The sequence below is a fragment of the Nilaparvata lugens genome, chromosome 10 (assembly GCF_014356525.2).
Source record: "Nilaparvata lugens isolate BPH chromosome 10, ASM1435652v1, whole genome shotgun sequence".
In the NCBI taxonomy this organism is placed as follows: Eukaryota; Metazoa; Arthropoda; class Insecta; order Hemiptera; family Delphacidae; genus Nilaparvata; species Nilaparvata lugens.
In genome coordinates this window covers 12,622,666-12,648,353 of record NC_052513.1, presented here as the reverse complement: position 1 = coordinate 12,648,353, position 25,688 = coordinate 12,622,666, and the positions used below count along the sequence as shown (strand labels likewise).

Genomic DNA, 25,688 nt, shown 5'->3' with positions numbered 1-25,688 from the left:
ACAGATCCTTTATTTCAATGTTCAAATCAAGCTATTCCAAAGCATTGATATTTAACTTTTCATGATCAATGAAAGCTCGCCATGAGGAAGCCAGCTTAGAATTGAATTGAGACTAGGTGGAGATATAGCAGCAACATGGGTGTCAGCTATCAAGAAAGGATTGTCATACCTAGATTTCAAAAGTGACCAAGCCAACTGAAAATCATCGGCAGGTACATTGGCTACCCTATGTAATGCTTCACCAGAAAGCACTTGTTTCAAGTATTGAAATTTTACATTGTCAGCAACAGATGTGTTGTCAGCTACAATGGAGGAAAATGCTGATCTGAATTCCAGCCAGTGTTCAAATTCACCATTGAACCTAGGAAGGGGAATCTCTCGCAATTTGAAATGCTGAAATTGAAATGTTGATGGAGTGGCCATCTGAAAACTTGAATGAGGTTGAATTTGATTAGTATTATTTACATTGGGTGTCATTTGCACCATGTTAGTAATCTGTATGTGCTGTTGATTAAGATTCATAGTTTGAGGAGCTGGAGATATATTTACTGTCTGATTGTTTGCAGAACTATCTTGAGATAATTCTTGATTGCAGAATGCTTGTTGCTGAAGCATTTGTTGTTGATTTTCAAAAGTTTCACAAATAATATTTAGTTTAGCCATCATAGATGTAAATTTCTTTGTAAAGCTGGTATGAATGTCCTGGTCTATTGACTCAGGATCAATTTCAAAGTAACTATCATCATAGAGTTGCTCAAGTTTGATCAGGCGACTGCGCACTGTCAATAAAGTTTGATAATCTTCATTTGAATTTACAACAAAGTTATAGTAGTCATCATATTGCCTATTAACCTCCTTGACAATGCCTACCCATCGACGCACAAGCTACTCTGATTTAGCTTTTGGAGGCATGATTTCAATCAAGTTATGAATGCAAACTTAGTACAAAGTTGAAGATATGAATATGATTTGAGCGATACGACCTGACTCACCAGAGCTTTACAATGATTAGCACTGCTCACTTGTCCCAAATGGTTTGATGTGGAGTCAATTGAGATTGAAGGACACCAGCCTTGAGTGTGCAGTTTGGGTAGTCAGCTAGGCAATCGAGACACCGTATAAGTGATAGCGGCACGGTGCAGTGTGCTCTGAGATGACAGCAAAGTTTCCTTAAAACCAAATACACAGTGTATTAATCCTAGGTATAAATTGATACAACATAACATAAGACAGCTATGTGAATGATAAGTGCTTAGTCATTTGGCATTGATAATTTGGCAAAGTGTTGCTATTTAGAATTTCAAACACGATTTTGATTTCGAGGATTGCTAATCCCATCGACGGCGTGGAGGACCATGAACTTATATGTATGATCTGGATGAAAAGAGCAGTGGACTTTGGTAATAAATTAATGAAACAACTAAGAGTGTTATTTCTAAAACTAACCCAATCATACATAAAGTTTTAAATGATTGTTGTACATTCAAGATTGATCAGAAATTGAATGCAAAACGATCATTGAAGTTACTGGTAGCCAGAAAGCTTAGGGAAAATTAATTAATATATGAATACTAGGAAAGGTCTATGCCAAATGAGAACAATAGGTTTATAATCATACAAGAATATATTTTGATAAATCAAAGATTGGTGCAAGATAAAATTTGAACATACAAAAGTTCTAGAAGTGCAAGTAAACATATACTGAGTCAAGAATGATTGACAATAATTCAATTGATGAAATTCAAAAAAAAAAATAATATCTACACTTAAATAAAATGTGATGATTTTTAAATGTGAGCAATCACCAATCAATGTGATGCTAAAATTTCTTAATACTTCTGAGATGTAGTTACAAGTAAGCAACATTTCAAATAAAATAGATGAGAACTATAGTATTAGAAAATATTAAAAAAGATTGAGTGTGAAAACCTTCTAATAAAATTTGATATAAGTGATGTTACTGGAATGCAATTTTAACGAGAAATACAATACTGACAACACAATCTTGAAAGTGACTTATAGTGCAGTTAATGAAAATATAATTGAATCAAATCTAATTGTAAAACTTGAAATAATCTTCAAAATTGAATAATATGTAATATTTGAATATTGAGATACTAAAGATAATATGTAATATTTGAATATTTGATTATTAAAATACTAAAGATAAGCAAATGTTACAAAGATTCTTGTGAGTCCAGATTGGAGAATAGACTTAAGAACGAATTGATTGAGGCTGTTATAATTGAATTGATTAACTAGAGTTTGTAAAAAAGGCTTGGAATTGCCAAACGTTAATATCTTCTTCTTCTTACAAACAAGGATTAGGCTTTAACCTGTTCCGACTCACATCTAGCCAATTATTCAAATAAACATAAAAAATCCTATTATTGCCATCGCTTGCGTGGTCTGCCAACATCTCTTTTGCCTACTGGCTGATAATTATAAACTTTAAATGGTATTCTTTCAGCTGACATTCTTTGAACATGCTCCCTCCATTGATGCCGATTCTCCGTAACTCTTTCATTCATGCTGCAGATTTTCAATTCTTTCCTAATATCTTCATTCCTGAAATGATCTCTTCTGTCACATCCCTTGGTTCTTCGGAGAAATCTCATCTCGGCTGCCTGCACTCTACTTTCAAGTGGCTTCGTAGTAACCCATGATTCACTACCATAGAGGAGGACTGGAGCGGCCATTACCTTATAAAATTTCATAATTGTATCTGTTCTAGCTTTTTTACCCAAAGTCCTGCTGATATTTCCACATATCATTTGAAACTTTCCTATTTTCTTCTCAATATCTAATTCATCTTTGTAACTAATGTCACTTCCTAGATATGTTTATTGAGAAACTTGTTCCAAAACTGTATTATTAATAACAATTTTTGATCTGACCGGATTATTTGCCTCTGAATGCCATAATTTTTGTTTTCTTAGTTGATATTTTTAAATTATATTTCTGACCTATTTCATTGAGGATATGGACTGATCTTTGGAGGTCATTTTCATTGTCCTGCACTATCCAGAAATCATCAGCAAATAACAATGCATTCAGGTGAACGTTCTTTTCAAGTTCTATTCCTAAACCTACTCTACATTTCCATTTTTGGAAAATGTGGTCAAGATATATATATTGAATAAAGTGGGTGATAAACTACACCCTTGTCTCACTCCTTGGTTGACTACCATTTCGTCCAGTCGTTTATCACCTGTATTGATTATTATTTGTGTATCATGGTACAGTGATATTATAGCATTTACGAGATGAAAAGGATAACCTCTTTTAATCAAAATCTTCCACATGATACTTCTATTCACTCTATCGAAAGCCTTTTCGAAATCAATGAAAGCCATATGCGCTTCAAGATTAAACTCTCTCCTTTTCTCTATCACTCTTTTTACGGAGAAAATCTTGTCTGAACATGAGCGACCTTTTCTGAATCCACATTGTTCTTCATTCAAAACTGCCTCAGCGATATTTTTAACTCTACAATTCAGTATTCTCGAGTATATTTTATAACCAGCATTCAAAAGGCTTATACCTCTATAATTTTTGCAGTCATTGCGTTTTCCTTTTTTAAACAGAGATATAACCTCCGCTGTGCTCCACTCTTTTGGAATTATGCACTTCATCCAACATTCATTCAAAAGATGCAAGAATCTTTAATTCAAGAATCAATAATTCCAAGAACAATCCACCGTACTTGAAAAGCTCTCCATTTATTCCATCTAGGCCTGCAGCCTTCCTGTTTTTTATGTTTTTCAATGCTAGCTGCAGCTCATCCATTGTTATCAAATCTACAGAATTATCCTTGCCTTGATCTTGAGGAATGGTCATGCCTTCTTTATCAGAGTACCAGAGTTCCTTGTAATGTCCTCTCCATTCATCATCCGAAATCATTCATGATAACGTTAACATTCATGATAAAAAATTCTTACAAATCCAAACAAGAGAATGAATAAATGAATAAATGATCTTTATTACCTTGTAAGCTATAAGTAGCAATTGGTTCGTCAGAAAAACAAGCACACAAAACATATATATATCAACAACAGGAGAATTTGATAAAGCTTATTAAATTAATGAGCAAATTAAGTCTTAGGTGCAAAAAACACAATTTCACATGAAGAAAAACAGTATCCCATAAAGTTCATGTATAAAATTCTTTGATGGTAACATCCGGAATATTGAAAAACTCTCTTATTGAATACAGAGGGGTTTTCACGAGGAATGCATAGGTGCATTTGTTGAACTGCCGTGTTGTAAGAGTCCTCGCTGATGCTGGCAGCCGGTTGAAAAACCTCATGCTGAGGCTACCTGGGCTATTTTGTATCCTACTCAGCCTTGTGAAAGGCAGGTTGAGTTGGCTTCTGCCTCTTGTGTTGTGGTCATGAAAGTCACTCCTCAGACTCAAACACTCCAGGGTGCCCTTGATTTGTTTAAGGGATATGAAGATGTAAAGGCAGATGACAGTCATGACCGATTCTGCACAAAAAAGTGGGCGACAATGATCAATTATGCCAGAGCCTGTGATGATCCTGATGGCCCTCTTCTGCAGTAGGAGAACTCTATCAATGCCGCTGAACACCCCAGTGTTCCAATCCATACATCACTATTCCTTGGAAGAATGAGATATATGCAGTCCTCACATAGCTTTTAGGTACACACAGCATCAGCTGCCTAAGTAGGTAGATTACTCTGGAGAGCTTTGTACACATGTAGTCAATATGAGGGTTCCATGTCAACTTTGAATCCAGATGAAAACCCAGAAGTCCAACACTCCTTGCCTGATCTGTGACATTTCTCAAGCCAAATATTATCCGTTGAGTCTTTTCCTCATTTAGTTTGAGATAGTTGGACTCAAACCAAGCTGAGACGGCACTCAGAGACTGACCCATCTCTACGTTCAGATTGTCCACTGATTTATTGACATCATACAATGTGGTGTCATCTGCATATGCAACCAACCTGTTACCCAACACTGATGGAAGATCATTCATCATTATAATGAAAAGTAGGGGGCCCAATATGGATCCTTGGGGAACCCCATGAAGAATCGCTTCCAATCCAGATAACCTTTCATTCACCTGAACTGCCTGGCTACGATCCGACAGATAAGACTTGATGAGCTTCAATGTCCCCTCTGTGACTCCATAATAATCCAGCTTGAACAGAAGAGTTTGGTGGTCGACAGTGTCGAAAGCACGGCTCAGATCACACAATGTCAATCCGGTGAAAACATGGCTCTCAAAACCCTCTAGAATGGTGCTTATCAGCCTTCCAACTGCCTGGGCTGTAGTTCTGCCAACTCTAAAACCAAACTGAGCATCTACAAACAAACCAGTGCTCTCGAAGTACCAGCATAACTGCTTCTTAATGATGGATTCTAGAATTTTTGAGAAGACTGGCAGGATAGAGATAGGCCTAAAATTACCAGGCATATCGAATGATCCCTTCTTATGCACTGGAATGGTCTTAGCGATCTTCAGAACAGTAGGGAAGACACCCTCTGTGATGCATGCATTCAGGCAGGAGGTCAGGGGTATAAGGATTTGCATAATGACACTCTTGATCAGATTCACTGACATGCCAAAAAAGTCTCTACTATTTGAACTCTTCAATTCACCTACAATTTCCAACACCTCCTCACATGAAACTGGTCGAAGTGAGAAAGCTGCCTCAGGCTTGGGCACAGCATTCAGAAACTGCAGGGCTGATACTTCTGGAGTGCCTATAGAATCACGAACTGCCTTAACTGAGTCCACAAAGTAGGAGTTGAAAACGTCTGGCTTGATCCTCGTGGTTCTTCCTGGAGTCCCTATTTCTCTTCTTATGACTCTCCATGCAGCTGAGCACTTATTTTGTGAAGAGTTTATATGCTGTGCATTTGCATTTTGTTTAGCTCTTAGAAGTTCTTCTTTGTAATCTTTCTTGAGCATTAAGTACATTTGCTTGGCATCATTTGTCTTGAGATTTCTGTACCGATCATAGGCCACAATGACCCAGTTCTTGAGTACAACCAATTCTTGGTTCATCCAACAGGGCTTATTTCTATGGTTGGGTTTTTGATCTCGTTTTTGTATTTTGACAGGGAAAACGTTGTCGAAGAGATACTTAAATCGACTGAAGAATTTGTTGAAATTTTCCTCTGCAGGGCCAGGTGTTACTATTTCATTCCAGTTCACCAGTGACAGGAGGTGTGAGAAGTGGTTCAACTGACTCTCAGCTATTGGGCGCACCATAATTTCCTCAGGAGGATCATTCTCAAAAAGATCAGAGCTCCTTTCATCTACAGAGAAACAGATAGATTCATGGTCACTCAAAGCATAACTCATCACTGCCACTCTGTACAAACACTGTGGCAAGTTCGTTACCACATTGTCTAGACAGGCTTCCTTTCTTGTGGGTTGTCTCACAGTGCAGTACAAATTCAGGGACCTCATCAGATTAACAAAAGTTGCAGTATTTGTGGATGCAACATCAAGAAAATTGAAATTAAAGTCACCACCTATAACAATATGATGATTTGGCATTTTCTTCACTAGTTGGAGAATAACCTGTTCCAGATGTTCTATGAAATAATTTGGGTCACCATTCGGTGAACGGTACACATTTACAATTATTATCTTGGGCTCCAACAATGTAATACAAGCAAACTCAAAATCAAGCTCCTTACAATGGTGATAGATATTCAAATCGACATTTCTTGCTTTATTTTGGCCAAGTACATCCTTGGATACAAAGATTGCTACTCCTCCATGTATATGGGTGATTCGACTGAATGAACTAACCAGTAAATAGTCATCAAAATTTACCATTTTCAGTTGATCATCACATAGCCAGTGCTCCACAAGGCACAATATCTTGTAATCAACCCCACATATCGCCAATTCAATATCAAGTTTCTTCGCCAAGTTGAGACACTGCACATTACTGAAGAGAATTTTGAAATTAATCTCAGATGCCACAGGGCCTATACTGGTACTTGACTTCCTAATTGGATCAGACGCTATGTGATTAGCTGCCCCAAGGTTCTCTTGAATAAAAAACGTTTAATTGTTACATTTCGAGGCCAAAGTTCACCATCCAGGAAAGATTTCCTCTTTTCAAAGTCAATACCAATCTTGAAGCTGTCACTTGAAACCTTTGTCTCCAGTTTTTCAACAACACAGTTTGTATCAGCAAAAGTGTTTTGCACAAATTCCTTGACTGCATCAACAGTTGTTCCACTCTGTATTTTACCCAGATGAAACCAGGCCCTCTTAGTACCAGTCAAAATAGTACTGTCACTTCCAGCACCAATCACAACCTTACGAAGTCCCTTGTCGATATTTAGGCGCCTAGTTCTCGTTTCTTTGTCATCCTGCAACAAATTCGTCGGTTTAGCTGACGAACCAACCGCTTTTGCATAATTTTTCCGCTTACGTTTATTTATTACATCCTTAAAACCATCACACGTATTGAGTTCAGTTTCATTCAGATTTTCCCCATTTGCAATGAAGTTAGGTAAAGCAGGGAAGGAAGAAGGATGAGATGGAAAGTTCCCTTTGTCAAGATCTTTATTCAATGTCCAAGAGGAATGTTTTTGTGAGTCAGAAGCTGATAATTGTAATCAAAAGTCAAATTGTAATAGCTTTGACTGGAATGAAAGATAATTGAAAAGATTCACAAAAATTTGGTGTACAAAATACATGATAATTCATGATAATGCCAGTGAATGGCAATGGGAAAAAAGTTGCTAAATTTCAAAATGACACAATGTAATTAGCCTAATGAATAAATGGTCAATAAAATCTGATTTTTAGGTTAACTATTTTGAAAATCAAAAACAGTAGATAATACGTGTATGTAAAAGAAAAGGTAAATTTAATACAAAATACTTAGCTCAATGTAAGGTTAGCAGCTTCAGAGTGCCAAGAGATAGAACATGCCCAGGCCAGGACATGTCAATGGGAAACTGCAGCAGAGGCAAGACTACCGGAGGAGCAAATATTCTCACGAATTAAGAGAAACATGGAGTTGAGTGAGGATCCAAAATGATGAAGTCGTTCCAAGGGAAGAATAATGGCAACAATGTGGCTATTTAGTGGTGAACAGCTACGATGCAGTAAATTCACAGTGCAACATGATGCAACAGCGAGACAATCTTATGTGAATAACTTGGAGCACAACTCAAATTTGTAAAAAGTGAGTTAGAATCGCAGAACGAATGTTTGAGAGATGCAATTTGATTGAAATTCATTGAAACCTGAGTCCAAAGTAACTTGGAAAAAACACTTGAGTAGACATGAAACATGTACTTGCGACGCACTGAATCGAAAGTTATGAAAATTTAAGACTTCAAAGTTTAAAACTCAAGATTGATTGTTGACTTGATTGTAGAAACTTCATAACATTTGAAAAGTGATCTGAAGATTGAAATTGAGTGCAAAAGACGGTTTCAAAACTTGAAGAATGCAGGGCTACATAATCCCTGGATGAAGCTAGTGAGTTGGAGCGAAGACGAACGAAAGAACCAAGTTTTCGAGAGACGAAGCATGGAGTAAAAGCAGTATTGTACAACGCAAAACCAAAAAACAAGCTATAAAAGTTTAGACCTGAAAACAACCTACTGTAATTAGGACAATCGACGAAAACCTTTAAAAAATATGCAATGTATTTTAAAGATATAAATGTAGAAAGAATGACGAAAATAAGAACAAACAACAAGTCAGCTGATCAAAATAAAGTTGGCAGCGGAAGCACGCCAAGATTCAAACACTGCCAGAGCGACTACTACGAAGAAGCTGATAAGTGAAGAATGGAGGGCAGACGAAATCTAACAGTCATTTTTAGTAAATTGAATAACTTTCTCAAAATTGATATTTTCAAAAAAATTGTTTTATCCAATCAACAATACAATGAATAATTTATCGTATAAAACTCATGGATTTATCTTTTACCGAATTTGAAATGTTCTGTCCCAAAAATTTGAACTTTGGGCGCTAATATCTCAAAAAGTAATGATCGAAAAAATGTTTTCCTGAGAATACTTTTTCATTTTGATAGCTTGATGATATACAAATCGAGAAACTTTGAAGAATATCACCAGTAGAAAGTTTATTTTTAGCCTTTACACAGCCTTAATCGCGCATTCTACCAATTACGTCAAAGCTCTGTTTGAGATAAAGCTCTGGTTGATTGGGCTATTATTGTTGCGTAAACTTTGAATCACAAATCGAATGAATTTGATGTAATTATTTAATTGGAATTCATTGATTAATAAGAATTAAAATAGACTTATAACCATCCTCGGTTAATTCACAATCTTAATGTGAAGTTGCAAGTTGATTAGTTCATAAGTGATGATGCGTCAATAGTTATTTACTATCCCGTGCATGTATAAGCCAATTCTCTCCTTTATAATATTATATACATAGATGACCACTCAAGTAAAGTATCACAAACCGGAAACTTGATGAACTGAAAACTTGACGTACCTTGTTGAACTGAAAATAGGCCTATAACCATCCTCGGTAAATTAAGAATCTTCATGCAAAATTTCAAGTTGATAAGTTCAGTAGTTCATACGTGATGATGCGTCATTCGAGAATTTCCTATCCCGCCGTACATGTACATGTATAAGCCAATTATTTTCTTCATAATATCATAGATGTCACATTCAATACTTGCTATAATACTGATCAAAATGAAAAGACAGATAGTTGATAGTTGAATTGAAGGTTGTTGAATATTCACAATATACTATTTTCACTTGTTTCAGACGAACACCTCGATAATAAATGCTGAGCCGGAGGAAAGTGGTGATGGCAATGAAAGGGAAGGGGAAGGATCCACCTGCCATAATTCTGATGCTTCTTTCAATCTTGTACTGGAAGATACTTTCAATTTCAATAATAGTGATAATGCTGCTACAAATGTGCAAAATGAATTGTGTGATAAAGTAGAGTATCAAGCATTACGAATTGAGGAAGAAAATGATGAAATAGTAACAGAAGCTATTGACGCAGATAATCAAATCCCAATAGAAGATCTTTGCACCCAAGCGTGTGACAATGGTGCACCCACTGTCTATGCTGGGGAACCTCAACAATCTATTGGAGCGAATGATGAAACCATGGTTGTTACTCATGAAGAGGAAAACTCTGAAATTCTAAAACACTTGGCAAAAGAAGTGGAAAATCCAGTACCAATAAAAAATTCTCAAGAGGCATTCTCATCTTCATCAGATGATGAAGATGAAAGGTTGTTGAAAACTGATGTTTGTAGTTTACCAGCCACTCAAATTCTGCAACAGAAATCATCGGTAAAACGCTGTACAAGGACGCGAAAACAACAAGAAGAGGCCTTGGAGGATTCCGTGAATGCTGACTTGAATAAGAATAGAACCGATTCCTCAGCACTTAATTCAAAGTCTAATGAATCTCCCGATGAAACGTTGGTAATTGACGGAGAAAATAGTAAAATTAACGAGGAACATTCTGAAATTCTGAAACAATTGGCAAAAGAAGTGGAAGATCCAGTACCAATAAAAAATTGTCAAGAGGCATTCTCATCTTCATCAGATGATGAAGATGGAAGTTTGTTGAAAACTAATGTTTGTAGTTTACCAGCAACTCAAATTCTGCAACAGAAATCATCTGTGAAACGCTGTTCAAGGACACGAAAACAACAAGAGGCCTTGGAGGATTCCGTGAATAAGAATGGAACCGATTCCTCAGCGCTTAATTCAAAGTTTAATGAAACTCCCGATGAAATAGAGGCCGAAACGTTGGTAATTGACGAAGAAAGTAGTAAAATGAACAAATCACCACAAGTAGGTACCGAAATTGAAGACTTGAGCACTCAGGAATGTGAACCAAGTGTTTCTAATATTTATGCAGGTGTGCCTCAACCATGTGTTGGATCAGCTGATAACACAATGTTAGTTGACTTAGAAACTTCTAATCCATGTAACCAATTAGAATCTAATTTTAGAAAACCACCAACTCTAAAAGAAGCGCTAGGTTCACCAGCAAAAGAAGATGAACTTTTTCAAAATGGTTTATCATCATCTGATTTGTGTAGTTTACCGGCCACACAAATTCTTCCAAGGAAACTGGCAGTGAAACTATGTACAAGGACCCGAAAACAACAAGAAGAGGCCTTAAAAGATTCCTTGAATAAGAATGGAACAGATGAAACAATGCCCATTGAAATAGGAAATTCCAATGACGTTTGCAGTTTACCAGCCACTCAAATTCTTCCAAAGAAACTGACAGTGAAACTCTGCACAAGGACCCGAAAACAACCAGAAGAGGCCTTGCAGGATTCCGTGAATGCCGACTTAAAGAAGAATGGAACAGATGCCTCGGTGAATAATTCAAAGTCAAATAGATATACTGATGAAACAGCGGCCGAAACGTTGGTAATTGACGAAGTAAGTAGAAAAATTATCAAATCACCTCAAGTAGCTTCACAGATATCAATTGAAAACTTGTGCACTCAGGAGTGCGTACCTGGTGTGTCTAATGTTTATGCAGGTGTGCCTCAACAATATGCTGGATTTGCTGATGAGACAATGCTCTTCGACTTGAAAACTTCCAATGGTCATAACCAATTAGAATCTATAAATGTTGATTCATCAACACCACTAAAAGAGAAAGACGGTCAGTCGAAAATCAGTCAAATTCAGCCGAAAGACGTTCATAGTCCACAAATTCATTCAAACTCAGTTGATGATGATGATGATGATGATGTAAGTCTGTTGACAAGTGAGGCCACTCAGTTATTGCCTATGAAGACTCAAGTCAATCGCTGCCCAAGAAAACCTTTCAAGCATGTTGATTCATCAAAAAATTCCTCAAATGCTGACTCAAATTGTAATAAAGTTGATGAATCGGATAATTTTGCTAAAATTGGTTGTGTCAAAGTTGTTCCTGCAAGTAAAATTATTGTCCATGATGACTCGAGTACAGATGATGATTTGTTTCCTGAGGATATGGTTTTAGACAAAAGTTTGAATCAGCGTCAGCCGAAAATTTCAGTTGAAAAAGTGAAAACAATGAACCAACTACAAAATTGTGTTTCTAAAACTCCATCTGCCACGAAAAAAACAAATTGTTTGGAAGATTTAAAGAATGATCTGATGACTCAACCAATAATATCTTTTGAATCAATTAGTCAGATTCATAATTATCTTTCTAAATCCCAATCTTCAAGCGAGGAAAATAAATCTGTAGACTTGAAAAATGACGTGCTGACAGAGTCACCCTTTAAGAAGCCATCTTCTCACCAAGTCAAAAAGAGTTCTATTTTCGAAAATATATCTAAGTGTGACCCTGATGAAATGATCTCACCTGCAAAATCTGAAACTATCAGCCAGATCCAGAATTTTATTTCTAAATCATCTTCGAGAAAGGAATGTAACTCTTTAGAAGACTTGAAAAATGACCTCCTAACTCAGCCAATATTTCCAAAACCTGGCCCATCTTCTAACCAAATCAAGAAGAGTTCTATTGAAAATGCAACAAACTTTTCTCCTGATGAAATTTCAACGGTAAAATCAGAATCTCTGACCCAGATAAAAGATTTTGTCTCTAAAAATGAAAGTCGAACACGAAAAAAAAACCAAACTACTGTGTCAGCTGTTTTGGAAAATGTCGAGTCTGGTGCCGATGAGATACCTGCTTCACCAGGCCGATCCGAATCTACGAGCCAGATTCAGCAGTTTGTCTCAAAAAGTAGAACACGGTCTTTGTCTTCAAGGGAATCTGTGTGTGAAGCAGAAGCCACCCAAACCAAAGCCAAGAGAACTCGTGTGCCATCCAGAAAGATGAAAGAAGCCAATGAGGATGCCACAGCCAAAGAGAAGAAGAAAAGAGGAAGACCGAGGAAAGTTGTAATCGAGGACGACGACTCATCTCCTGAAATCGTAATAACCAGCAAGAAGACATCGACAAATAGTAAAAGGAAAGCTGAGGATGGTTTACTTAGCCCAGAAGCTGACTCCTCAACATCCAAATATCCCAAGTTGGAAGTGACAAAATCGACAACTAATCAACCAAACGACGAAATGGATTTGGACATAGCTGACATGATTAAAATGAGGAAGCGCAGTACATCAATACGTCCCGGATCATTACATCTTGTAAGTATCCTTATTATTTTAAAATACTTAATGAAAGCCACTTATGTTGTAAAAATGTATCAATTTACATGTGGTTTGCTTAAAAACAAGGGTTAGATCCTTGTTTTTATTTTTTATTTCTATTCATGAGTAGCCCTAACTAAAAACGAAAAGTGTTAGACCCGGTATGGAAGGTCTTTTTATTTTAAAAAATCAATGGGTCAAAATGTAAATCGATGGTGCTAACTATAAACGATAAGTGTTAGACCCTGTATGGCAAGGTCTTTTTATTTAAAAAATCAATTAGGTCAAAATGTAAATCAATGGTGCTATTTTTTGCCTTTTTGAGAAAACTTGGACTTGGATAAGGTATTATTGATTGAATAAGTCGACGGAAAATATAAAAGTAAGTGGTGCTTGGCGCTGTTGGTTTTTAGATTATATTTCAGATTTAAAACTAATTACTACTAAATCATTTAGTATTTTCATGAAATGTGTGAACAGCCATTATTCTTGATCGATCGTCGATTTTGACTATAATATTTTAGAAAATTTGTTTCATGTTAGAAATAATTTAAATATTATGTTATAATACTTGAACATTTTTATTTGTTTGTCATTTCTAAAAAGTAGGTTCTTAAAATATTCTGGGAAAATTTCAGCTCCCTAATCTTCCTAGAAATAAAATGGCGGCATATTGAATATTTTACTCGATTGGTAAAATTTTAAATATGCAGCCATTTTGTTTCTACATTTCTTTATGTAAATTTTACACAGTTTACAAAGTAGGATCTAAAAATATTCTGGGAAAATTTCAGCTTCCTAACTTTCATAAAAACAAAATGGCGGCATATTGAATATTTTAATGAATTGGAAAATTTTTTAATATGCCGCCATTTTGTTTCTACAAAGGTTAGGGAGCTGAAACTTTCCTAGAATATTTTAGAACCTACTTTGTAAACTGTGTGAAATTAAAAAAAGTTCGGTGCATGAATGAGCACGTAATATAAAATTAAACGTGTAAACCTCCTCCTGGGACACTGTGTACTTTCAAGGATTACAACAACACCAATTCTAATATACCTTTAATCCTGAATTCTTTATAAATTAAGCAGATTCCAATATTTGGAGAATAATTCCAAACAGTTTAATTAAATGAGTATATAGTTGTCAAATTCTCAAGCGAATATTATTTTTCAGGTTAAACCAAGTCAGAACCATAATGTGATATTCACTTTCATAAAAAAGAGTTCAGATTTGCCAAATAAGGTAAAAAAATTAGGTACGTATCAATAATTCTAATATATGTATGGATTTACTATAACATAGAACATTAGGAATATAAATATATCTATGATGATAATTTTGTTCATAAATTGTTTTGAAAATAATTGATGAAATTAAATAAACTGAACCCCTAGGCTATTATCAGATAATGAATGTGTAATTTCATTAACACAATTAACTGAAGTTTCAATGCTCATGGTATGATAATCAAACTGATTCAAAGTTTTTTCTGTGAATAAAAGCATAGAGAAAAGATATCTTATTTAATTAAATAAACTTCTTGATATTAGTACTTGATTTGATTGATTAATTAATTGTTTCATCTCTGGATATGTACAGCTTCGTGTAATGAAAATTTATATCCCAGAACAATGCATGGCAAGAATGAGCATAATGCCATATAATATATGCCACATAATAGATCTTCTTCTTCTCAGCCTTTTGCCACTCGGGTGGGGTCGGTGTTTCGGGTCAGTCGCTTCCAGGAGTCTCGGTCATGGGCTTCGTTTGGTCTTAGTCCCTTCTCTACAAAATCTTGGCTGAATTATCCCATTTCTTCCTAGTGCCTTCTAAATCTAAGTGGTCGATATTTTTTCTCACATAATCGTCCTCCCTTCTCTCCACATGTCCGTACCACTGCAGTATTTTTTCTTTGATATTTCTGTAACTTCACTGTTGTTTTCCTTCACGAACTGCTTTTTATTAAATAACTTTCTTGCTATTAAAAGAATGACCAGCAGTCAATTTTTTTCAATAAATTAATTTATTCACTTACTGTGAGAATCCGCTATCACAACAGCCCGCCATCTTCCTGGTTGAACTCATAGGCAAATAGAAGGATTAGATGGCAATTGTTAGTGTGCTGCTATTGGGTTTATGTCTGTTGGGTTTGCTATGTCTGAGAAGGTAATCAAAGAGGATGTGGGATTTGGATTTGGTTCGTTCATTTAATATGCATTGTCTATTGCTTTTGAATTGGGTGTATATTTCAAACTGTTCGATTGTGTCTGGTTCTGGTTCTTTATTTCTTTGTGTATGATTTGTAGGTCGGTATTTATATTTATGATTTTCTTGTATTAGGTGGTCGGCAAATTCAGATTCTGTTTTTGTTTTTAGTCCTTGAATATGTTCCTTGTATCTTTGATAGATTGGCCTGTCCGTCCAATGTAATTTTTTTCACATTCAGAGCATTTTAGCTTGTATACTCCTGGGAGTTTTAGTTTTTTTGTTGTTGTCCTGAATCTTTTTATGTTATTGATTTAAGTCCATGTTTTATTTTTTGTTCTGAATGCCACTTTAAAGGAGTATGAGGAGAGTGTTATTAACAGTGTAATGAATTCTTCTGAATGAACAAATAGTTATTTGTGCAACTAGTGCGCAAAGTGACAGTTTGCTGCACCGAAAGAAACGTTTACGCCCGAGCCGTAGGCGAGGGCGGAATGGTTTCTTGAGTGCAGCAGAGGAACTTTGCGCACGTATTTCACATTAAGTTTTTCCTACAGTTACCATTGAATATGAAAAGTGGGTAATTACGGGGTAAAATTGCCTGAAATGCATCAAATGTTTTTCTGTGTAATTTTATTATTGATAAAAACCTTAATCCTAAAATCCTAAAGTCCTCGCTGTCCTTGGTTATAATATCTAATACTAATAATTAGCGCGTTGTGCTTGGTTGCACCTCTGCTCACTATAGCAGCCCAGTCACTGTTACCAACTTCATTTTGATTTTGCTGCACTGTTGCTCCATATAACCTACTAAGTATTTTGCGTTGCCATGTTGCAAATCTGGAGTGCAGAAAAATTTTTCCCGCACTAGAGCGGAAAAGTGATTCTTTGCGTTCTGTAATCAGTGCAGCAATGGCCACTTTTCAACGTAACTGTAGGAAAAAGCATTTACATGGATTCCAAAACTAGAAACAGAAGAAGGAACTACCGCAACGAATAGAGAGAAATAATAGAGCATGTCATAGCATTCTATAAAGAGCAGAACGGAGAATGGCAGTCGGAGTCTACTGAATTCGGATAGCAGGTGAAAGTCCGACAAGCTCCAGAAATACTTGAAAATGAAATTAGGCAAGCTACCAAGCGTCAAAGATGAGTAAAGCGCCAGGCGACGATGGAATCACCAATGAGGCAACTATCCCGGCAATATAAGTAAAAAGGTGCGCGTTCTGATATTAAGAAGAACTACAGACCCATAAATTTGACTTCGAATATGTATAAAAATTTTCGCCACTATAATAAAAGCAAGGATATTATACAACATTTACGAGAATCATCCCGCAGAACAGGCTGGCTTTAGACCAGGATTTTCTACAGCTGATCAACTTCAAGCGGCCAATCAACTTATAGAAAAGAGCTTGGAATATTGGATTCCTGTATACCTGGGGTTTTTTGATTTCCATAAAGCTTTTATCAGTGTTAATCACTGCGAAATGTGGAAAGCCTTGGAAGAATCAGGTGTTGAGAGAGGCTACATAGAAGTACTGAGAAGATTATAATATGAGAATAATGAAGTCTGCATTGAATTGGAAATAGAAGGTCGGAGTATAAAGGTGCGTACAGATTTACGCGCCGCGAACATGAGCAATTCACTTTTAATCAGCTGATGCCAAGCTTTATATATCTGTATCTTACCGTTTCTGTAAAAATACAGATATAGTCAGCTGATTAAAAGTGAATTGCTCATGTTCGCGGCGTGTATATCTGTACGCACCTTAAGAGTTGCAGAGGTGTAAGCAGGGTTGCCCACTATCCCCGATTATCTTCAATTGTTGTTTGGAGTATGCACTTCGACGACTAAAATGGGATCATAGAGGTATATGCATAAATGGTTATCAATACTGTCAAATCTACGGATGATGTGATGCTTGTACCACGTTCTTCTGATGATATGAAAATCATGCTCGATGAGCTTATAGAAGTTAGTAAAAACATAGGACTCAGTCTAAATGCAAGCAAAACAAGGCTGATGACAAATTCAAGTAAAGATAAAATTGAAGTAGCTTGTGGACAGATAGACTATGTGGAGGTGTACCTGGTGCACCTAGGTCAGCTGCTTTCATTTGAAAACCGTGGATCAAAAGAGATGAGCCACAGAATAAAAAAGTATTGGCAGAAGTAGAGTGTTGGCAGAGGTAGGTGAAAAGATTTGCAAGAAGCTTCCCAACGAATTGAAAGCAAAATCGTTGAGGAAATGTGTGTACACTTCAATTTTGTATGGAGCTCAGACCTGGTCACTCAGAGCTCAACTAGACACGAGACTGGAGACTACGCAAACAAGGATGACAAGGAGCATTCTTGGTCTGCGCCTGCACCAGATAATCAGGAACACCGACATTTTGAGACAGGTCAAGGTGAAGTACCTGCAAAATGAAGTACACCTCATCAAATATGTAGATGGGCCGGCCACGTGTCAAGAATGTGAGCAGAGCGGTGGGCGAAGATCTGCACTGAGTGGATACCGCGTGACTGAACCAGAGGCCAGCTTATCGATGGAGGGATGAGACATGTGGCTCACCATAGCCACTGATAGAAACATATGGAAGAAGATAAGCAACAAGTTATAACAAGCTGTATTTAAATAAATTTTGTAATTTTGCCAACTATTATTTACCTTGTATGAGAGGCTTTTGTTCTGTAAAGAACTTATAAAAAGTTTATTTATTTCATTTTTGTTCTGAATGCCATTTTCTAAACATACGTACTTTCTACGGACGGAAATTACTGAGATATTGCAATTATTCAAATGCTAATGAATTAATTATTACCAGTAGTTCTGTGAACAGTAGACCTCACGCAGTATTCTCATCCACAAGCACCTGATTGAAACTATAGACCTTATGGAAATACAGCAATAGACTGGCTTCTCCACACATCTGTGTAATCACTTGTCAGCTGATTTATGATGAATTATTCTATAGTCTGATTTATACTCTAATATTGGCGTATGAAGGAGGCTCCTTTTTCCTTTTATATTATCCTTGAAATGCGAAATTTCCAAAAACCTTGTATAAACGTCGACGCGCAATTAAAAAAGGAACATACCTGTCAAATTTCATGAAAATCTATTTCCGCGTTTCGCCGTAAATGTGCAACATATAAACATTTAAACATTCAAACATTAAGAGAAATGCCAAACCTTCGACTTGAATCTTATACCTCACTTCGCTTGGTCAATTATTATTAAACGAAAATCCAAATTAAATGGTGTAATTCACCCCGAAGACTTCTGCCACTGCAAATATTGACAAGAGGGTAAACAGCTACAAGGAATTTCAATGAGCGCTACTATTCAAAAAATCCATCTAGCTGTTTACCCTGTTGTCAATATTCGCAGTGGCAGAATTCGGGGTGAATTACAGCATTTAATTTGGATTTACGTTTAATAATAATAATACGTACTTTCTATTCTGTTGGATTTATGTATGCTAGTGTTATAAATTTTTCATCTTTATTTTCATTTTTGTCCTTTTCTTGTTTTTCATTTTTGATTTTTTGAAATAATTTGTCGATTAGGTTGCGATGGTATTCGTTTTGTTGAGCTAGATATTTTATGGTAGGTACTGAGCTATGAAGGCTTTATAGTATGAAGGTAATTTCTATAACCTTCATTCCGCTTCTTATTATTTCATTTCGGATACTATCCCTTCTAGATACGCCGCAACTCCATCTTAGCATCTTAATTTCAGTGACCTCCAGTATCTGTTCATGAACTTTTTTAACTTCCCAGGTCTCCGCTCTGTATGTCAACGAGGGCTGCACTAATTTATTTTATAGATTTTTTCCCTTTAGTTTTTCATTCATTCTTCTATGTATTCCAGTCATTTTCCTCCAATTCTTCCAGGCTGTATTTACACGAGCATATGCTATTGATAATAATTATTATCTATTACTCTCCAGTTTCTTATTGAATTTTAAATTATTATAATAGGAAGAAACTACCAATTTTAAATATGATTATTATATGAATTACTATAATAAGAAACTGGAAAGTAATACCAGCAGCAGAGTTAGACCTATTGAATGGTGACTTACTATACTTTGAATTTTATGTGACTTGAATAAATTATTTAACTTGAGCAAATCAGAAATCTTAATAGACGAAACTACACTTCACAAACTTTTAAAAGAAGAATAAAGATTCAGTGTTTTTGACACTGATTATTGTCAAATCGCACAGTACAAAAATTATAGTTTCTATGTGGGTTCCAATCTTAATTTCATCTCCCACTTTATTTTAATTTTGCACTAATTAAAGTACAGAAATTAATAATACATATAATTTTGCATGTGCAGGTGGAACCATTGGTACATCGCCAGCAGATTGTACTGTTCTTGTGGCAGAGGAGGTAAAAAGGACAGTGAAATTTCTGTGTGTCGTTGGTCTAGGAAAGCCTATTGTCGATCCCAAATGGGTCCACGACTCATACCAGGCTAATTCATTTCTTGGTAAGTGTCACTTTTCTATCTTATGTTTATACATACACTGCTTACCGATCACTATCCTCCATTTTGAGAGGATTTTGATTGTAATATTAAACAGGTCTTCCCAATAAATCGTACTCTCTTAAATGTCGATATTTTACATTTTACGATTTACATTTTTTCTGCTACTGCAAATTGTTCCGGTCGGGCACAATTTTTAGAGTTTCATTCATAAATTTCCTTCTGCTATTTATTTCTTCGGTCAATAGTTGCAGTAGCAGAAGTCCTTAGTTCTATTTATATAGCTTTTATTGGATATTTGAAATAATTATTTTACACTAATACTATTCCAGCAGTTGGCTAACTGCAATCTATAATAAAATCTTCCATCTTTGAAAACTGTATTTTGTTAGTCATTACTCTTTGTATAATAAGTTTTTTATTGAGTCAAAGCGAAAAATAACATTTGTTTTGAAATATTTATTTAAAATTAAAAAAATGTAATTCATGGGGGCGCCAGGGAACGCCATTATTGCCTTATAAAACATTTTGTTGGGACATTAGGTAGTCCAAATATTATGAATGTTTTGAATTGTCTGAAAATTTACATAGCCGAATACACTTTCTCAAGATTAGTAAATCATCGTTGAATCTGTTTTGAAAATTATTACATCAGTTTTATCCTAGAACTACTCATTTATTGATTTCTATTGAGAACATACAAGCTGCTAGTTCACCTCAAAATATATTACCACTAAGTACTACCATAATGAAGTTAAACGTGACAGCAAAGTTCGCTCATTAATATGATGAGCAATAAAAGTGGCAACTAATATGGTTTCCACTAGATGTTAGAACACCTCATTCCCGAATCGCAATTCATTTTTGTTCAATGAGGATTCTCTGGGCTCAATAAGTGTGGATCAATAGGCGTGATATATTATAACAGTCGTGGGACTCATTGACGGCTTAAATTATATACTCAAGCCAGGTGGAACTTCCGTCAGGGACTCCCCACCAATAAAAGTCATTCGAATATTATTACTAATAGGCCTACAGTTATAGGATAATTCCAAACCATCGGAAAGTTATTGAAGTATACAACTGTAACTGTCAGCTAATCACCAATCTGATTGATTATGTATGAATCATTCCAACATATTTTGATGAGCTTATATAATTATTTTATTAATTTTCTGATTATTATTTATGTCATAACTATTAATGATTTTCTCCATCAAGCTCAATTACAATAACCTTGTCTTTTCAGATCCGATGAAATATGTATTGAAAGACTTGAAAAAAGAAGCAGAATTTCATTTTAATTTGGAAAATTCTCTGCAAAAAGCAAAAGAAGAGCCTTTACTAAAAAAATACTCTGTTTTTGTTACGCCATCTGTGAAACCACCGCCTTCGGAAATGAAGGGTAAGTAAAAATATACGAGTAAGTAAAATAGAGAATTAAAATAGTGGAACTATGTTAATTGGTTATAACTAATGAGAGATTTGTTCGAATCCCAAAGTATATCCCTACAGAGTAAGGCTTGTATGGGAACAGCTTGATATTTTTGTTACAAGGATAATTTGACAATAGTTTTGATTGGGGGACCCTATTCGAATTGAAAAACCTACTTTTCTTTCAAAATTTTGATCCACAATTTTGGATCCGCCATTTTGAATCCACCTTCATTTTTAAATGGGAAAGTGGTAATGTGATTTATGATTCCAATACAGAGAAAATACAACACTACAACATATCAAACAATTTTGAAGAAACTGTATTCACATTTAAAAATAAAATATAATCATTTATATTATTATACAGATTGAGTCATATGTATGGGAACCTCTCAATGAGTTGGAGACTGTTGTAGATATAATACTGTAACTTTCAGGATAAGTTATTGGTCAAATACTCTACCTTTTGACGTACAACTGAATTTTAACCCCTCCTAAGGGGGTGACTTAGGGGTTACAAATGATTGGTAAAACTTCAATCAGCCGCCATTTTGGATTCAAGGATCACAGAACATTTTTATTGATGTCATTTTTCTTGTTTTAAAAATACCTTTAAAATGATGTACCACAAAATGGGTGTTTACGTATTTTATAATATTCGAGTTACAACCCCTAAGGCAATCCCTTATTAAGGGTTGAAATTCAGTTGTACGTCAAAAGGTAGAGTATTTGACCAATAACTTATCCTGAAAGTTACAGTAATATATCAACAACAGTCTCCAACTTATTGAGGGGTCCCCATACATATAACTCACTCTGTATAATAATATAAATATAAATGATTTTATTTCATTTTTAAATGTGAATACAGTTTCTTCAAAAATGGTTTGATATGTTGAAGTGCTGTTTTCACAATTCATTTTCTCTGTCTCCAACTTATTGAAGGGTTCCCATACATATGATTCACTCTGTACACCGGGTGATTACAAATGAAATAGACAGTTTGAATAGCTTGTAGAGCTACTTGAATTTATTATTTAAAAGTTTAGATCATTACTTACATGATTACATAGAAGAATTCTTGAAGTTTTTATTGAAAATTTACAGATGTTCAATGTGTGCACCATTTGCAACACGACAGATATCAACACGGTAGTCAAATTCTGACCACACACGACTAAGCATCTCACGGTTAACTGTAGCAAGAGAATTTGTGATTCGTTGTTTAAGATCATCGACATCAACAGGAAGCGGTGGTACGAAAACTCTGTCTTTTACATAGCCCCACAAGAAAAAGTCGCAGGGCGTTAGGTCCGGACTACGAGGTGGCCACGGCTGAAACACAACGTTTCCCTCACTTGCACGGCCGATCCATCGTCTAGGAGGATGTTCATCCAGATACCCTCTGACGTCTGAGTACCAGTGAGGCGGAGCTCCATCTTGTACAAAACTGAAGTTACAACTATTCGGTTAACATGTCCAGATAAATTCTTCCGGTTACTGATGGTTCTTGGAAGAAGAAAGGCCCGTAAACCTTTTCACAAGATAAAGCGCAAAACACGTTCACTTTAGGAGAATCGCGTATATGCTGTACAGTCTCTCTTGGGTTTTCTGTTCCCCATACTCGTACATTATGTCTGTTAACTTTTCCACTAATGTGAAAATTGCATTCATCACTGAAAATTAGGCGATTAAACAATGTGTCGTCATTTTCAAGACAATGTTGCATCTCTTGACAAAAAATTTTACGTAAAACTTTATCATTGTCATTTAAACTTTGTACTAACTGCAATTTATAAGGTGTCATTTTCAAACGTTTCCGCAGAATTTTCCACACAGTAGGTTGAGGAATTTGCAATTCTAAACTCGCTGATCTAGTCGATTTTCCTGGACTTCGTACAAAAACATCACGAACACTATCAATTTTTCTTCTGTAACAGAAGGTCTTCCAGTACTCTTCTTCTTACACACACATCCACTGCTTTCAAAACGTTCATACCAGTCATAAATTGATTGCCTTGTTGGTGGTGGTTTACCGTATTTTGTTCTGAAATGACGCTGCACAACAGAAACAGAGTTTGTTTTGGCTAATTCAAGAACACAATAAGCTTTCTCCACTTGAGTAGCGGCCATATTGCTAAACTAAACTGGCTGTTGTAACACGGAGCAGCCAACAATAGCCAGCAACAGTTCTACCAACATAAACTTAAAGAAATTCCCTACAAACCTATATCACTTACTATGTTGAAATACACCAGTTTAATTTTGTACAGGCTATTGAAGTTGTCTATTTCATTTGTAATCACCCGGTATTGTATGTATATGAATGATGTAACTGTAAATGAAATAAATTGAATTTAATTATTATTATTATCATCATCATCATACGAGAAACCAAATTACATGCTGACAACCATTCCGAAGACTTGACTGATGCTACCGTACTGAAATTATTTGCGTCTTCGTGGTGGTTTACAGCATTCAATTTGGATTTTCGTTTAGTTATCAAATTAATGCTTATTTGTTGCAATTTTTCATATTTCTTGTTAGATTGTAAATGCTTTCTATTATGAATTGAAAATGGTATGAATTTCTTTTCAGAAATAATTGAAAGCTGCGGTGGACGTTTCCTTGACAATCTTCCAATAAGATGGCCTGCCAATTCCTTGATCATATCCTGCATAGAGGATGAAATTATTTATAGTAAATGGAAGCTGAAGGCCAAACCGTTCAAAATATTAGAAGCTGAAGGATTGATTAAAGCGATCCTTCAGCAACATTTGAATTTTGACATTCATTTATTATAAAATGCATGAGCATAAATAATATCACAAACTTGAATGACCTTGTTCCTTAAATTAATGCTAAGGCAGTAGTATCTGTCGCACAATTTTCTCTCATGATGATATGTTTTTATTATAGATACCAAACGTAAAGCGAGAAATGGAATGAATTTTAACGTCTCAATGAAACTGAGAAATAATAATTGATATCCCAGATTATTTTCAAATATTGTTTTAAATATAATATGAATGACTGAAAACTATGCTCCAATTTCTCAAAGTAGAAATATCACCATAGCCACCTCTAATACAAGGCCCCGGCCTACGATATTGCAACGTCGCAGTGTAGGCTTAGAATCTAATACATGATTGGTGAAAAAGATATAAAAAAATACCGCTGATCTTTTTCACCAATCATGTATTAGATTCTAGGCCTACACTGCGACGTTGCAATATCGTAGGCCGGGGCCTTGTATTTGAGCCTGTTCACATGACAGCGATTTACGCTCGGTTGTCGCGCGGTTGCCAGGTATAGGGAAACACATGGTGCCGTACACATGCATCGCTCGGTTTTAGTAGTCGCCGGCGAATCGCGGCGGTTGTAATCTCAGACTCAACCGAGGGCAAATCGCTCATGAATCGCTGTCATGTGTACGAGACTGGCAAATCGAGTGATTTGACAACCGAGCGTAAGTCGCTGTCATGTGAACAAGCTCTTAGAGGTGGCTATGATATCACCGAATGTATACAAATTACATATTTTACCGCTAGTGATATTTAAGTTCCTGACTGAAAATTTCACTAAATCTTTTTAAAAGTGAAAAATGCTTTTTCCTGTTTCATTCTACCTTTCAGATTTATTCTTTATAAGTTTTCATTGTATTATTGGAAATTTTTCCAAATCTTTTTTATTCCACCGGAATAGAAAAGAAAACTTTATTGGCCATTACGTAAAAAGTACCTAGTTGGATTAATTACCTGAAATATGATTGCGGAATGTCATAATTATGTGTATAACATATGTTTATTAATAATCTATCCGTGGATAATTATGGTATGTTTTAGTATGTAAGTGACAATAAGATTACTATGGATTTCTTCATTTCTTATATTAAAAGCAGTGTTGCTTTCCTTCCATTGTTCAAAATTAAATTAGCCTATAGTTGAATATTGTACATAGACTGATTAGATTTATTCTATAAATAAGTATGTTGAACTTTGTAAGATTCTTAGAAATCTAAATCTATGTATATTGTGTATAGAAATTTTATAGCTATTATATGGCTATCATTGATTTTTTAAATTACCGAGTAATTGCATGTGGAAGACATGTTGTGTATAATATAATCTTGCTTTTTTCTTTAAAGCTGAATATTTTTCAAGATATATGTCTATTAATTTCTTCCTTCAACAACACCATTGCTGGAAACAATGTTTCTGCAAATTAATTGCAGACAATTTAATTGTTTTATTATTGTGATTTTAATAAGCTATATCAATAATCAAGTATTCGTTTCTTAAAAATAATTGAATGATCTACATCACTGAGTAAAAGAGATAGAATTTTTTTGTTGGACCGAGCCATTCACAAGTTTAATGTTTGCAATTTAAGTGAGTAATTG

General features: G+C 35.4%; 1 protein-coding gene across 3 annotated transcripts in view; it reads left to right on the top strand.

Moving 5' to 3' along the window:
* Positions 1-25,454, top strand: part of LOC111047376 — a 46,277-nt gene extending 20,823 nt beyond the window's left edge. The window contains exons 9-14 of one of the 3 annotated variants that reach the window (XM_039436334.1): positions 9,767-11,070; positions 11,227-13,132; positions 14,312-14,393; positions 19,697-19,849; positions 21,096-21,251; positions 23,885-25,454. In XM_039436334.1, the coding sequence (XP_039292268.1) occupies positions 9,767-11,070; positions 11,227-13,132; positions 14,312-14,393; positions 19,697-19,849; positions 21,096-21,251; positions 23,885-24,090 (3,807 nt within the window). In that variant the 3' untranslated portion in view covers positions 24,091-25,454. Of the gene's footprint in view, positions 1-9,766; positions 13,133-14,311; positions 14,394-19,696; positions 19,850-21,095; positions 21,252-23,884 lie in introns of all 3 variants that reach the window. The other 2 variants (XM_039436335.1, XM_039436333.1) reach the window with 2 other exon arrangements.
* The last annotated feature ends 234 nt before the right edge of the window (positions 25,455-25,688 follow it).